The 15642-nt window shown below is 61.6% G+C and overlaps 1 protein-coding gene across 1 annotated transcript; it reads left to right on the top strand.

The window, feature by feature from the left end:
- The first annotated feature begins 852 nt into the window (after window positions 1–852).
- LOC133281968 (ammonium transporter Rh type B-like) lies at window positions 853–4694 on the top strand. The gene is made up of 8 exons (XM_061477916.1): window positions 853–1050; window positions 2290–2476; window positions 2728–2878; window positions 2987–3134; window positions 3396–3562; window positions 3739–3876; window positions 3972–4105; window positions 4511–4694. Exons 1-8 carry the CDS (start codon window positions 870–872, stop codon window positions 4692–4694), a joined length of 1290 nt encoding a protein of 429 aa, XP_061333900.1. The 5' UTR covers window positions 853–869.
- Window positions 4695–15642: the final 10948 nt, after the last annotated feature.

Genomic DNA, 15642 nt, shown 5'->3' with positions numbered 1-15642 from the left:
CCAGCCCTGACAAGAGGCATCCGAGAGGCTTCCCCATCCTCATCTTGTGGCCGGGATGCTGCCGGGAAGAGGACCCGGGTGCACAATGGGGGCTGTGTTCTGGGCTCCCTTATCCCCTCCCTCCGCCAGGATCCATCTCCAGGGCTGGAGGAAGCTCTCCTCCGAGGACACACAAGACAAGCAGCGTCTGTCCCCAGCACCAAGGGACCCAGTGACCCCGGCTTCACCACGGCCCGGGGAGCAGCAGTGCGGGGTGCGCTGCTTCCCGGCCCCCTCCTCCCAGCTCCCAACCCCTCCATCCCCATTCCCACGGCTGCGAGAGCAGATCCTGATGGATCTGTTCAGGGCTCCTTGGCTGGAGGATGCTGGGTCCCAGCCCCACGGCACCACCACGAGCGGAGGCTCCGGCCCCAGCCCTCCAGGAGTGACTCATTCCCGTTCCCCATCCCGTTGGCGTCAGGGCACGACCCCAGCCCCACGCCGCTCCTCTGAGCTCCCCCCTTGGCCTGGCGCTGTGGCAAGGGGGCACCCGAGGCCCTTCCCAGCCTCCATCTCCCCCATCCCACCCCGAACCCCCCTGCTCCCCCCATGCCCGACCTCGGCAAGGCTGAGCCCTGGGGCACCCCCAGGCACAGCTCCCCCCTGCACCCCCTCCCCACGCCGCCCCTCGCACCCAGCCCCGGCAGCCCCCGGCTCAGCGTCCGGATGGGGCGCACCCGGTGCCGGGGTTTCCGTGTCGGCAGCTCCAGGCGTGGGAAGCACCGGGGCAGGGCAGGGCCCGGCAGCCGCAATCACAGGCGGGGTTTGAGGCCCCAGCCCCGTTCCTCTTCCTCTGGATCTGGGGGGGGGGGGGGGTCCTGCCCCACACCATGGCCGAGCCCGGCGCCACCTCCAGGCTCCGGCTCTCCGGGCTCTGCTTCCTCCTCCAAACCTTCACCATCCTCCTCTTCGCTGCCTTTGTGCGCTTCAGCCCCGAGAGCGGCCCCGGGCTCTGCTCCCAGCCCCTCAACTGCAGCCGCAGGATCCAGGATTGGGGATCGCAGCCCCCCCGTGAGTACCCCGGCCCCGGCTCCCTCTGCCCCAGCTCTGCAGCGGGCTCCAGGGCTGTGGGGCCGGCGCATCCTATCCAGGTGGGGTCGGGGTTTGGGGGGGGGAAGCAGGCACATTGCAAGGGATTCCTGCACGTGGGACAAAGCCAGGCTCAAACCGGGGAGGTTTCATAGGGTCATGGGATGGTTTGGGTGGGAAGGGAGCTTAAAGCTCCGCCAGCTCCAACCCCTTCCGCTGGAGCAGCTTGCTCCAAGCCCCTGTGTCCAACCTGGCCTTGAGCACTGCCAGGGATGGGGCAGCCGAGCATCCCATGGACGTGCTGGATTTTGCAGTGCCCAACCCCTCCTTTCGCAGAGGATTTGGCTCCTTTGGTCCAGCCCACCAGGAGCATCCTCCTGCACAGCTCACCCTGAGCTGGGGAATGAGGGGCTGATCCCGGCTTTCTGAGGAAAGGGTTGGAGAGGTACCGAGGGAGGGGAATGGGGAAGAGCAGGGGGAGGAGCAGGGGCAGGAACAGGAACAGGAGCAGGAGCAGGGGCAGAGGCAGGGGAAGGAACAAGATCAGGAGCAGGAACAGGAGCAGGAGCATGGGCAGGGGCAGGGGCAGGAACAGGATCAGGATCAGGATCAGGACCAGGAGGAGGAGCAAGGGCAGGAGCAGGAGCGGGAGCAGGGGCAGGAGCAGGAGAAGGAACAAGATCAGGGGCAGGAGCAGGAGCAGGGGCAGGAGCAGGGGCAGGGGCAGGAACAGGAACAGGACCAGGCAGGTTCCCCCGGTTTCTCCCCACCCCACACAGTGACTCACGGCTCCGGCACAGGGCAGGGATGGGACAGAGCTCCCAGCAGAGCCCAGGGGTGCAAAGGGCATGGAAGCCCAAGGCAGAAGCAGGCTCCCCCCTTTGCACCAGCAGCTGCTGGGGCTGGGTGCGAGGGGCAGCGTGGGAAGGGGGTGCAGGGGGGAGCTGCCCCACCTTCACCCTGCTGCAATGAGGTGCTGATGGCTCTCAGACACCCCAAGAGGTCTCGGGGCTGCAGGGGGAGCCCGTTGTGATGGAGGTGACCCAGAGCCACTGCAAAGGGTGCCAGGGGACAGCTTTACCCCCCCCACCAGCCCAACCTGAGGGGCTCAGCTGAAGCCTTCGGGTCCCCAACGCCTGTTAGAACAGGGGGTGCCTGAACCCCTTCATGGGGACGGACCCTGCTGCCTCCAGCCCCATCCCGCTGCCTCTCCTCCTCCAGGGTTCCGGGATGCCCACATCCAAACTCTCCTCGGCTTTGGGTTCCTGGTGGCCTTCCTCAGCCGTTATGGACCGGGCAGCGCGGCCATCAGCATCCTGGTGGTGGCCTTTGCCATCCAATGGGCTCTGCTGCTCCAGGGCTTCCTGCACCAGTTCCGGAATGGCAAGATCCACCTGGGAGCTCAGAGGTGAGCCTGCTGTGTCCCGGTTCCTCCAGCATCCCTGCTCCAGCCCTGGCACACGAGCTCCCTCCTCTGTGCAGCTCGAGCTCTGCTCCGGAGCGGGATGAGGAGGGTTTCCGTGGGCGCTGGGTACCACTTTGTCATCAGCACCGCAAGGCTCGCGCTGCCCCTTGGAGCAGTGGGATGCGGGCGCTATGCTGTGGGCTCAGCTCCCCCCCCCCCCCCCAGCCCCACATCTTCCTCCTTGTGCTTCCCAGCATGGTCCGTGCTGACTTTGGAGCTGCAGCCGCCCTCATCTCCACCGGAGCTGTGTTGGGAAGGGTGAATCCAGTGCAGACGCTGCTGCTGACCCTGCTGGGAGTCACCCTCTTCACCCTCAATGAGTACACCCTGCTCACCCTCCTGGGGGTGAGTCACTGCCTATGGGGACAAGCCCTGCCTTGCCTAAAGGGACAAGCCCTGCCTTGCCTATGGAGCCAATCCCCCTTCCTGCACGGTGCTTGCTGTGCTCAGCAGGTGAGCGACAGCGGCGGCTCCGTCACCGTCCACGCCTTCGGAGCTTACTTTGGCTTGCTGGTATCCCGGCTCCTGCGCCAGCCCCATGGCGAGCAGCGGGAAGAGCAGCAGGACACGGGGCACCAGCCGGACGTCTTCGTCGTGGTCGGTACGGAGCTCGAGCTCGGAGCACGTGGCGGTGGCAGGACCATGAGGACAGCGTGGCTTTGAGCGAGAGTCCTGCAAACCAGCAAGGGCAGAGGCTCTCCCCCTCCCTGGGGCTGCATCACCCTCTCCAGGACCAAGCTGTGCCCCGTTGGCCAGCCTGAAGCTCCCATGCTGCGAGCTGAGGCCGCTCGCATCTCTTGACGCCGGCGAGAAGCCTGCATCAACCCCAAGGTCCAAACCTGCTTCTTCCCCTTGCTCACAGGAACCATCTCCCTGTGGATCTTCTGGCCCGGCTTCACCTCCGCCACCACTGCCCATGGCAGCGCTGAGCCCTGGGCAGTGCTCAACACCTACCTCTCGATGGCAGCGAGCACCATGGCCACCTTCGTCCTCTCGCCTGTCCTCTACGAGCAGAGCACCCTGCGCATGGTGGGTCCTCTCCTGACACAAACCCAAGTCCATGAGCATGAGCACACCCAGGGCACACGGGCGTATTCACCCCTTAGGCTTCCCCAAGTTTGAAGCCCCAGGAAGGCCCAAATCCCCCCAGCCCCACGCTGATGTCCTCCACAATCCATTCCCCTGCCCGCATCCTGCTCCATCAGGTTCAGATCCAGGATGCCGCCGTGGCTGCTGTGGCCGTGATGGGCATGGCTGGGGAGATGCTGGTCACCCCCTTCGGGGCGCTCATCGCAGGCTTCCTGGCTGGTCTCATCCCTCCGCTTGGCTTCAGGTTCCTCACGGTGAGCGGCCTTGGGAGCACCCAGGACACCGGTGCCAGGGCAGGGACCCAGCATCCCCCCAGCTGAGTCCCGGCTCTTCTCTGTGCTCTCCGCAGCCCTTCCTGCGTTCCAGGCTCAAAATCCAGGACACGTGTGGGGTTCACAACGTCCATGGGCTGCCCGGGGTGCTGGGCGCCTTGCTGGGCACGCTGCTGGCAGCACTGGCCACTGCAGATGCCTATGGTGGCAGGTGAGGAGGGCCAGGACAGCAGAGAACCAGATCATGGTGGGTTGTGTCGGAAAGGACCTGAAAGCTGCTCCAGCTCCCACCCCACGGGCTGGGACACCTTCCACTGGAGCAGGGTGCTCCGACCTGGCCGTGAGCACTGCCAGGGATGGGGCATCCAAACCTTCTCCATCCAACCCATCCCAGCGTCCCAGCACCCTCCCAGGGAAGAGCTTCTGCCTCACACCCCATCTCCATCCCCCCTCGGGCAGGTTAAAGCCCTTCCCCTCGTCCTGCCCCTCCATCCCTTGTCCCAGGCCCCTCTCCAGGCTCCAGCCCTGCTCTGGGGTCTCCCCGGAGCCTTCCCCTCTCCAGGCTGCCCCAGCCCCGCTCCCTCAGCTCCCCAATTCCCCCTTCCCTGGTGCCCAGGCTGGAGCCCGTGTTCCCGCTGCTGGCCCGGGGCAGCCGGACCCGCACGGGGCAGGCTCTGCTCCAGCTCAGCGCCCTGCTGCTCTCGCTGCTGCTGGCCGCGCTCGGGGGCTGCCTCACGGGTGAGTTGTACCTGGGGGGGCCGGGGAGGGGGCCCCGGGGCTGCGCTCGGTGCTGCCGCTAGATGTCAGAGCAAGCCCGGGCAGAGGAGCCGGGCCGGGGCCGCTCCCCGCCGGGCTCAGGAGCGCGGCTTTCGGCATCCTCAGGAGCCGTCCTGCGGATGAAAGGGCTGAGAAGCGCCGCGGCCAACCGGTACCTGCAGGGCACGGAGGTAAAGCTGGGAGAGGACGGGGTCCTGCGGGGGGGTTGCAGCAGCATCCGGGGTGCGGGAGCTTCGTGAAGCATCCCCCAGGTCCCTCCCGTCCCGTCCTGGGCTGCTCAGAGCAGGGCCCCTTTTCCTCCGTGCCTCTCCTCGGTGCAGGTGGATGAGGAGGGATGTGAGCGCGGAAAGGAGCCGGGCACCAGCACCTTGGTCTAATGAGGTCCAGCACCAGCGGTTGAACCCTCTGCCGGCATCGCCAGGGATGGGCGGCTTCTGCCAGCCTGGATTCCCCAATGGGCTGCTCCGGAGCCAGGATGCTTGTCCCGATGTGGGAGCCAGCTCCGGGTCCTGTCCTGGGCGCAGTCGGGTGCCCCACAGGCCTTTGCAGGGTGAAGAGATGCTGCGGGGATCGGGGTGCTGCTGTGGGAGCGATCAGAGTGTTCCAGGGACACCTCGGCCGCTTCCCCTCTCTGCTTTGTGCCTCGGTTTCCCCATCTACTGCTCTGCAAGGAGAGGAAGGCGATGGCAGGGGCTGTGCTGGGGTACCCGGCCCCACAGAAAAGGCTTCCTATGGACACTTCTGCATACAGCATTAAAACAGGTTTTGTGGCTTCAGGATTTGCCCGCATTGCCCCACAGAGCAAATCCAAACCTTCTCCCCCTGAGACCACGCAAACCGGAGATGCTTTGGTGCCACTGAAGTCCCATGCCAAAACAGAGGCCCACACGGTGCCATCCTGCTACCACCGTAGGCACTGGGCAGGGTTCTGTGTGCAGAGTCCCCATGGCACACACGGCTCCATGGGGCAGAGGAGGGATGCGAGAGGGAGCTCTACAAAGGGGGTGCCAGGCTCACGGTCACCCCCAGCCCCACACCACCTCCTCCAACCTTCCCCCCCCCCAGCCCTCCCCTTGCCCATCTCCTCCCAGCACATCCCAAAAGCACCCCACTGCGACGGGCAGAAAAGCCCCTCCAGTGGGATCATGGCGAGACCCCAGCCCCAGGGCTCGGGGATGAAATGGACCTCGCTCCTCCTCCTCCTCCCTGCGCCCATCCCCGGCCCCTCTGTTCTGCAATGGGATTAGGGCAGCCTTGGGCCCTCCCAGTGCTCCCATTGCCCAGCAGACCCCAGTTTGCTCTCCCAGCGAGCCGAGAGCTGAGGTGGGTGCCGATGGCGCGAGCCTGGAGGGTTCAGTCAGCGAACAAATTGCTTCTCTGTGGGGGCCGTTTTCCTCCTAGGTTGAGCAGAATGATGGCAGTTTGGGGAACAGATGGTGCAGCTAAAGCAGATAATCCCAGTGGCCCCACCAGCGCTGCCCGCAGCCCGGCCCGGCACACGCTGGGTCATGGTGGTGCCTGGGTGGTGATGGCAGCCCAGGAGGAGCTTGGGTGAGAAGCCGACCTTTGAGCTTCTCCTGCTTCAAGGGGAGGGGGAGGTTTGGGTGCCAGGCCCTGCTCCTGCCTCAGTTTCCCCCCTTTTCCCAGCAGGATTTAGCCTCAGATCACAGCCTGATGTGGGGAGATGGCCCAGGAGGCAGTCCCTGATGGGGGGCCCTCACCAGCATCCTTGTAGCCCCCTGCAGACACTGGAGCTGCTCTGAGGTCTCCCCCAGAACCTTCTCTTTTCCAGGCTGAACAGCCCCAGTGCTCCCAGCCTGGCTCCTATGGGAGCTGCTCCAGCCCCTGCTCATCCGGATGGGATCCAACAGCTCCATGTCCTGCTGCTGAGGGCACCAGAGCTGCACCCAGTGCTGCAGGGGGGCCGAGCAGAGCAGAGCAGAGGGGCAGGATCCCCTCCAGGACCACGCTAAAGCTCATTTTAGCCCCATTTTCCTCTTTTGCTTCCCTCTCCACCAAGAAAGAGGTGAAATGTTCAGTATTTAAGAGGTGGAAAGGGCTGGAGAGCCCATTCCGCCCGCTCCCAAGGGCTGGGTTCGGGTTCTGGTTGCGTCAGGCTCAGGGATGCCTGCGGAACAAGTCCTTATTGCAAACACATCAGCAGGAAAAGCAGGATGGGGCAGGGGAGGGCACAGCCACCCCTGCATGGAGCCAGCGCTGCCTGCGCCAGGGAGCCCTTCCCCGCGCTGCAGGACCCGCTCCGGATGCTCCCCACCGCATCCCTGCTTCCAGGGCTTCATTTAACTCCCGTTCCCCCTTGGCAGCCTGGTCCCCGGAGAGCCCCGGCTCTAACAGCTCCCTTTGGCCTCTCCCGTGGCAGCCCAGCTGCCAAGAGACCTGCTTAAATCACCTCCTGCTAACGCAGGAGCTCAATCAGCTGCTCCAAGGGGGGGTTTGCAAGGCAGAGCCATCACAGCATCTCCCTGGTGCAGCTGGGGAAAGTAAAGCCCACAAAGAGGTGCCTGGGAGTCCATTGGAATTAGAGGCAGGACAAAGGCTGGGCTCTCCCAGCTCCCGGCGTACGTGTCCTTACACATCCCTCAGGAACAGCTGATGCTGGTGCTGTTGATAGGGAGCCCACTAATCATCTTTGCCACCTTCCGGAGGGTGTGAATCGTTATCCCAGTGACACCTGGAAAGCTCCTGTCAGACGAGGCTGGTGCACACACGTCTAATAATGGGCGCCATATGGGAGAGGGAAGGCTCAGGAGAGGGGAAGGGGCCCAGCCGGCTCCGTGCCAAACAAAGAGCAGCACCCAATGGCTCCCCATCACCAGCACCGTCGGGAAGAGCAGCACTGAGCCATGGCAGAGCCGGCGGGGAGGAAGAGCCGCTGCTTGTGGCACTGAACAGGGAATCATGGAATGGGTTGGGAGGGAACTTAGAGCAAACCCAGCTCCAACCCCTGCCACGGGCAGGGACCCCTTCCACTAGAGCAGACTGCTCCAAGCCCCATCCAACCTGGCCTACTCATTGCTACTCCCTGCCCTTTGGTCTTTTACATCCCAGGGTGGTTCCCAACCACAAACATCTCCACAGGCTTCATCCAGCCTCTCCCCATCTCCTTCTCCTTTCAGAGCCATTCGCCATCACTCCCAAGAGCATCCCACCATGGTTCGCTGCCCATCACCACTTGGGTTGCAGGGATGCAGCAGCCCCAAGCCCCCTTGTCCCTCCTCATTACCCAGCCAGCACTGGGCTGCATCCCTGCTGGCACCTCCATCCTCCCGGACACGATCCCACTGTCTGAGAGGCGTGATGGGTTTGGACGGTGGGACCGCAGCAGCCACTGCTCCTTGCACACCAGTTGTGCCGGGCAGCGTTGTGCACAAGCAGTGCTTGAACCTGCAGGGCCGAGGAGGCCGTTTCAGCCACAAGATAAATGGATATCGTGGAGCAAGTGGCAATTAGCGAGGGTAAAGAGCCCCTTAGTGCCCGTCGCTGACAGAACACCTTTGTTCCAGGCCCTTCACTTCCTATCCCGGCTGTAAATAAACTTGACTCCCAGTTTGCCTGGCCCCCTTTGTTCCCTCTTTGTTAGGGGTGGATTCTTCTTTGAAGCCAGAAGAAGGAGCCGATTGTTCACCCGTGGGGAGGTGCAGCCCTTGGGGTGCTGCCCGGGGCACCGTTACCCCGCTCACCCCGAACTGGGCGCTGGCAGCAGCCACCGATGGAGCCACCCATGTGCCAGCACGGCAGGGATTTTAATTGCTGTGTCCCCACTGACGAGGCCTCATTAGGGTGCTGGCGGTGGATGGAGCCTCGAATGGGGCTTTGTGAGTGCAGTGGATGGAAGGTGGTGGGGGCTGGCAGAGGGGCTGAGCTCTGCCCCCCAACGTTTGGGGTCAGGGAGGCAGTTTGGGGACTCTGGAACGACCTCAGTGCAGGGATTTGTCTCTAATTCACACCATGTCCTCCCTGTCCAAAACCAGTGGGATCGTGTCCAGGAGGATGGAGGTGCCAGCAGGGATGCAGCCCAGTGCTGGTTGGGTAATGAGGAGGGACAAGGGGGCTTGGGGCTGCTGCATCCCTGCAACCCAAGTGGTGATGGGCAGCGAACCATGGTGGGGTGCTCTTGGGAGTGATGGTGAATGGCTGTGAAAGGAGAAGGAGATGGGGAGAGGCTGGATGAAGCCTGTGGAGATGTTTGTGGTTGGGAACCACCCTGGGATGTAAAAGACCAAAGGGCAGGGAGTAGCAATGAGCAGGCCAGGTTGGATGGGGCTTGGAGCAGTCTGCTCCAGTGGAAGGGGTCCCTGCCCATGGCAGGGGTTGGAGCTGGGTGAGCCCTAAGCTCCTTTTGACCCAAAGCAGGCTGGGATTTGACGCTGCCCTGCCTGCTCCATCCCCTGCAGCACGCGGCCTCCCTGCTCCCATCCCTGCCCTCACCCTCAGCGCATCCATGGGCGCCAGGCCCGAACGGGTGGGAAAAGGAAGGAGGAAGAGGAGGTGGGAGCATCCCGGGGAGCCCAGAGGTCGAGCTTATTGACAGAGAGCCTGTTGAATGGCGCGGGGGAACAATGCCAGCCCTCAGCCGGGCCAGTGGGGACTGTGTAAAGTGAGGGGCCGGCAGCAGCGGCCGCGGGGAAGCCCTCCAGGCGAGTGGCCTTTAGTGCTGTGTTTGCCTAACCCCTGACCCTCCCTTTAGGGCTCTAATTGAAATCCCAGCTTGGTGACAAATTGGCATGACCAGCGGGCCGGAGGCGAGCCTCGAAGGGAGGCCGGGAAGTGCTATCCCTGCTCCGGCAGGAGCCGACCCACTGCCCCTTCCTGGTGTGGCACGGGCCACCCCCAAAGTGCTTTACACCTGAGGTGAGGTGTTTGGATCAGCCTCTTCCTTCCTCTCACGGCACTGCCCGAAGGTGCCACCATGGCCACGATGCTTGAGCAGGCTCAAGGCTCCTTCAGAACCCCCCATTTGGGCTGAAGATGCTCTGATGCTCCATCAGCCCTTCACAGGCTGCACCCTGGCAAACCCCCAGCGCACAGAGCCCAGCTCCTGTCCCCAGCCAAAGGGAAGGGTCCCAGCCCTTCTCTGGGCTTTTGTCTTGAAGTAAAAGCTGCTGTTGGGAGCCAAGAGGAGAAAGGAGCTCCCGAAAAACAAATGCAACTGAAAGCCCAAAGCGCTTCCCACCGCCTGGGCATCAAACCCTCAATGGAGCCAAACGGAGCTGAAGAAGTCCCATTGCAGAAGCTCCTGGGACAGGAGCACCCTTGTGAGCACCAAAATCTCGTTTTCTGCAGAAACCAGACTGAAAACAGAGAGAAAAAGCCCCAGATCAGACACCTCAACTGCCCCTCTTCATCCCTTTTACAGCATCCCTGCTGCTCTATGTGGTACCTCAGGGATGCAGAGCTGTTCCATAAAGGTACCACTGCACCTGAGATGATGCCAAGGTGGGGATTACCGCTGGTAAAGGGGCTCTGTGGAGTTCCACCATAATCCTCATCTTTTCCCTTCGCTTTTCCAGCCGTTCTGAACACTGTAATCATGGGAATGCTGGGATGAGACTGCCCAGTGTTCCTGCCCACAGGTAGGGATTGAACAGTTGATGTTGTGTAGATTATCCAAGATGAAACTTAAAGGGGAGGGAATAATGTCTGGTCCCTTGTGCACCCAGGGCCCCAGAGCACAAACAGCACAAGCAGGGACCAATTCCAGTCTAAACCTGGGCATATTCCACGTGCAGGCAGGAGTTTGGGAATCACAGGGGCTCCTGCCCATGGCCCCACCAGCCCATCCTGCAGGATTGCGGTCTGCTGAATCCAGACCCTAACTTTGGAGCATCCATCACATTTGGTGGTGTTTGTGCATCCACCTCATAGTAAAGCACCCAGATACCCCCCTTGCTGCCTGCACCTCATTTGCAAATCATGGGCAGGGATTTTGACATGCCCTAAAATACCTTTAACTGCAGGTTTCGTGCCTGTCACCCATCTCTGATTAATGCACTTCATCGCTCATTGTCATTATTGCTATTAAACGTGCATCCATCCAATTCAGACATCAAACCCCTGTCGAACAGCACAAAGCCGGGATTAAGCAGGCTTTGCTTTCAGGAGGTGCAGCCGCCAGAGATGAGGCATCTGATGTCAAACTGGCCTGCGAAAGAGAACCAGGTCACCAGTCGGCACAAGGAGAGGTACAAGATGGGAAGTAGCTTACATCCGATAACTCCAATAGACCTCAGGCACTGGTGGGAACTTGACTGCCTGGTCCCTTCCTCCTCCTGCCTCCCCACACACGAGTTTGCCATGTTTTAATGGAGGGAAACCCTCTGTGCAATCCTGGAATGGTTTGGGATGAAGGGACCTTAAAGCTCCTCCAGCTCCATGGGCAGGGACCCTTTCCACTGGAGCAGGGTGCTCCAAGCCCCTGTGTCCAACCTGGCCTTGAGCACTGCCAGCGATGGGGCATCCAAACCGTCTCCATTCAACCATCCCAGTGTCCCCAAACCCTCATAAGGAAGAACTTCTGCCTAAGATCCCATCTCCATCCCCCCTCTGGCAGGTTAAAGCCATTCCCCTTGCCCTGTCCCTGCATCCCAAGCCCCTCTCCAGGTTTCCTGGAGCCCCTTCAGGCACTGGAGCTGCTCTCAGGTCTCCCCTTCAGGCAGCAGAGGGGCAGGATCCCCTCCTTGAGCTGCTGCTCTGGGCTCCAGCGCACCCTGAAGCCGGGTCCTGGGGCCGCGGCAGTTTCGCAGTGGAGGTTCTATGGGGCTCGCAGCACAAAACCCCTTTGAGGGGTTTCTCGCCGGCCTCGGAAAGGCTCCGGCTTCCTCTGGGGGGCATCCTCCTGACGGGCGGCTTCAAGGCAGCGCAGCTCCCGGCTCCCAGCCGGACCCGCAGCCACGCCAAGTGCCCCCGGCACCCTTCGGCTGGCACCGAGGTCCCAGGCTCGCAGGGAACAGCCCCGTTTCCCAGTCCCCATCCTCATAGAAATTCCCTTCCAGTCCCCGTCCCCCCCCCAGTGCTTTTCTCTCTGCGTGTTCTCCTTTAGCCGGGAGCTGCCCTCCTCTTCCCCACTCCCACCGGGCGCTTCCCCCCTCCTCTGTCCCCAGCATCCCCCTTTTCTCTCGGCTCTCTATAAACAAAGCGCCTCAGTGTCTGGGGGGAAGAAAAGTTGCATTATGCAAATGGGAAAAAGCAGAGAGGAGATTTCTCACTCCGAGAACCCCCATTCCGGGCCTGCACCTCGGTTTCCATGGCATGGCCAAAGCCTGCTGGAGCCTGGTTTGCATACGGATGAGAGAGGAGATGAAATCAGCACGCAAGCCCATCACTGACAGAACCCCATTGTTTGGCCCTGTCTGATTCGGAGGCTAATGAAACGCCATTAAAGCAGAAAGAAAGAGGGAGAAAGAGCCCTGCGCTTTCATCCTGCCTTTGGTCAGTGCTGGGGAGGGGGAGAGCACCATGACGATGGAAGGGCTCAGCCGTGGGGTGAAGGTATTCTGGCACAAGGGAAGGAAATTCCCAGGATGCACTGCCCCTGCGAGCCGGAGCGATGCTGACGGGAGATGGTGCTGTGGGCAGGGAGAGCCCTGGCTCCCCTTGAGGACGTTCAGCACGGGAATAGCCCGAGCTACAACAGCACCCATCCGTCCCATCCGCGAGGGCTCAAACCCACCCTGTGCTCAGGAATGACGCTGGGATGGGCTCAGCTCTCCTGGCTTTCAGAGTGGAATGAATGGAAAGCTGTGGCACCAAAGGAGCAGGAAGCAGCGCACTCCTTCCCTTCACTTCTCCGTACGAGCTGGGGGAGAAGCCAACACAAAACAGAGAGAGAAACACCCCTGGGTGCCCCATCTCCCCCCCCCCAGCAGCATCCCCCTTGGGCTATTCCCAATGCCTCGGGTTAGGGATGTCCAGGGCTCTGAGGACATGAGGCTGGATGGAGCAGGAGCTCCGGGAAGCTTTGCTCCCTTTCCCCTTGCCATGGCCACCCAGTCCCTTTCCCCCTGCCCTGCTGCCAACAGCACATTGTCCCCAGCGTGATTGGCCTTGAAAGGGCTGATTTGCTTTCCCCGGGCCCATTGAAACGCCGGAGACCAAAGGCTGTTCCCTCCAGGCGCTCGGAAACCTGGCACCTTTTCCACTTGGCTTCCCCGTGCCCCTGAGCCCAGCGGCTCCTGCTGAGGTTTTGCCATCAACAGAGTTTTGTTCCCTTTGGAGGGCGGCGCGGGAGGGACACAAGGACCTTGGAAATGGGCAGCGTCTTTGACACCGCTATTCTGCTGCGACCCCCCTGGCTGAACAAACAGCTCACAGAGCCCCACTTTACTCTGTTTCCTCCTCCGGGGGAAAACACTGCATCTTGGTCCTAATTAATTTACCTCATTAACATTATCTGCATTGGCTCTCTATTGCAAAGGCCGCTTTCTGGTCGGGACAGAGGGGAAAAACCGGGGGTGAAATATATCCCGGCTTCTCCCAGCCCCGGCTGTGAAAGGGACATCGCGGGGTGGAAGCGAGCTGCTCCCATCCCTGCAACCCGCACCTCGACCTCCTCTCCTTGGCAAACGGAGCACGGGCTGGGGCTGTGTCACTGCACACCCTCGCTGCTGTGCTGGAAGCGCACGGCGTGCCCTTAGGGAAGGACCGGATGGGATGGGATGGGACGGGATGCTCGTGGTAGAGCATGGGATAGATGCCCGTGAAGCCGATGGGAGCTCTGGGCCAGTTTATACCCAACGGGGAGCCTGCCCTGTGCTTAGAACCTGGGTTCAGGAAGCTGCCAGGGAGGAAAGGGCCCTGTGGAGCATCCTCCTTCCCTGCTCCTGCCTAGCAAAGCCCTGCTCTGCCGGCTTGTTCTTTTCCCTGCCAGATGCCAGCTCTCTTCAGGCTCTTTCTTCTCCCCACGCTTTGCTTTGCCGCATGGATCCGGAAACCAGAAACAAAAGGAGAGGAAAGAAAATGGGATGGATGTTGGGGGGGGGGAGGTGGAAGGGGGAGTTTCCCTTCCGTTAAAGCTTCTTGCAGCTCTCCCAATATGAGACACTCTGGAATCTCACATGAGGAGTGCGTGCGCCCACGTGCGCGCCCACGTGATGGGTGCCCGGCTCTGCCAGGCGAAAGGAAGGAGGCTGCGGTTGCATCCCGGGCCCTTTGGCTGGAAAACCAGGAGGATGCAGAAGGGAAAAGCTCCCCTCTGCTCCCGACCTGCATTCCCAAAGCTTAGAAAGGGAAATCCCCCATTCCCGGCAGCCAGCCGTCCTCCGAGGGCTCGTTCCTTGTCGCTCGGGGTGCGTTTCCATATGGGAACGTGGGTTCCCCACAGCAGCCCTCTCTGTGCACGCCGCCTTTCCCAGCAGTTCAAAACCCAGCTTCCCGCTTCGAATTCCCTGAATTTTAAGGACACGAGGAGCTGCTCCCATCCTCGGGAGCGCCGTCGGGATTCTCCACACCGGAGGAGGAGCGGGAATGGGAAGAAACCTTTGTGTCCTGGTGGACAAGGAGGAGAGGTCCCTTCAGCATCACTTGAGCTCCTGGAGGAGAGCCCTTGGTCCAGGCAGGCAGGAGATGCTCCCACCACCAGGAACCTGCTATTGGCAGCGGGTGCTTTGTCCACCCCATTCCCAGCCTCCTCCAGACTCCCAGCCATTCCCAGTGGCCTCATTTTCCCCTTCGTTTTGGGGTTGTTAGCTTGGGTTTTCCTCCAGTTTTAAAGTGTCGCTCTTTTCCCTCCGAGCTGGAATTTGCCGTTTAATCAACTTCGACCCAGATCGCCTGGAGGGGGTTTGGGAAAAGGGGAGGAGGGGATTTGGGGGGGGGAAGAATGGGAACGCTAATGTCCCATCCCCTCCCTAAAATGAGTTTTAATTGTAATCCTTTAATCCCTCTCAGATGGCCCTCTCTCCACTGATGTTTTCCATAATTATTCCTTGCCATTTTCCCATCGGGCTCAGGAGTGTCTTCAAGAGGGAGGGGGTGGAGAAAAGGCCCTTTTATAAACTAATAATAATGGGGCAAATTAAGACACAAAGAGGCAAATAACAAGGGGGTGAGGGCTGAATGGGCATTATTAATGCCTCCCCCCCCCCCCCCCCAAATTTCGGTGCTGGTGCTCTCAGCCACCCCAATCAGTGGGCAATTGAGGCTCGAGTGGCTGCACCCTCCTACAATGACCCACATTTAGCCCAAGTGGCTGCATTGAGGGAGGACCAGGTGCGCGGGATTGGGAATCTGGGAATGCGCCTCCAGGCAGCGTCTGGCCTGCGGGATTCCCTGCGCCGAGGGCTGGACCCCGGGAATGAGGAGCATCCAGGGCCCTCTGCCTATCCTCTGCCCCCCTGAAGGGCTTGGGAGGGCAGCGCTCGTCTCTGCTTGGCTCCGAGCAGCACCCAGGGTCCCTGCGCGCCATGGGGTGCACATCGCAGCCAGCACCGATGGATGGGACCTGTTGGAGGGACCAGAGCCCAGTATGGATGCTCCTGAGCAGCTTGGGAAGGGGAACCCAGGTTCATGTGGCTCTTGGGGAGCTCAGGGGCTCTAAACAGGGGGGTTAATTCAGGGGACTGAAGGCCCACCTTCCTTTGAAAGGATGTGGGCCCCGGGGAGCAGGAGTAGGGATTGGGATGCTGATGCCAGAGCATCCGTGGCAAAGCACCCTGGCGAAAAGGACTCATCTGCCGAGCACTGAGCTCCTGTTTAACCTGGGAACCCTCTAAGCCAGGTCTGACGGGGGTTAATCCCCCCTGAGCATCTCCTTCCCCCTGCCCAGCCATGAAGCTCACCCATCTCTGCTTAATCACCCCATTACTTCAAGGAGCCTGACCCAAAAGGCTCTGCCAATGCCTCCTCCTGTCCCTTCCCGCTTCCTCCTCGCAGCAGCCGGCCCCGTATCCCACCGGGATCCGGCTGACACGAAGGGGTGAGCCTCGGGGCCGGCAGGGCACGGCCACGGTGACC

The sequence above is a fragment of the Pezoporus flaviventris genome, unplaced genomic scaffold (assembly GCF_033815535.1).
Source record: "Pezoporus flaviventris isolate CSIRO_AGI_PZ_B2104156 unplaced genomic scaffold, CSIRO_AGI_Pfla_v1 ptg000112l, whole genome shotgun sequence".
Lineage (NCBI taxonomy): Eukaryota > Metazoa > Chordata > Aves > Psittaciformes > Psittacidae > Pezoporus > Pezoporus flaviventris.
This window is presented reverse-complemented; position numbering and strand designations above follow the sequence as displayed.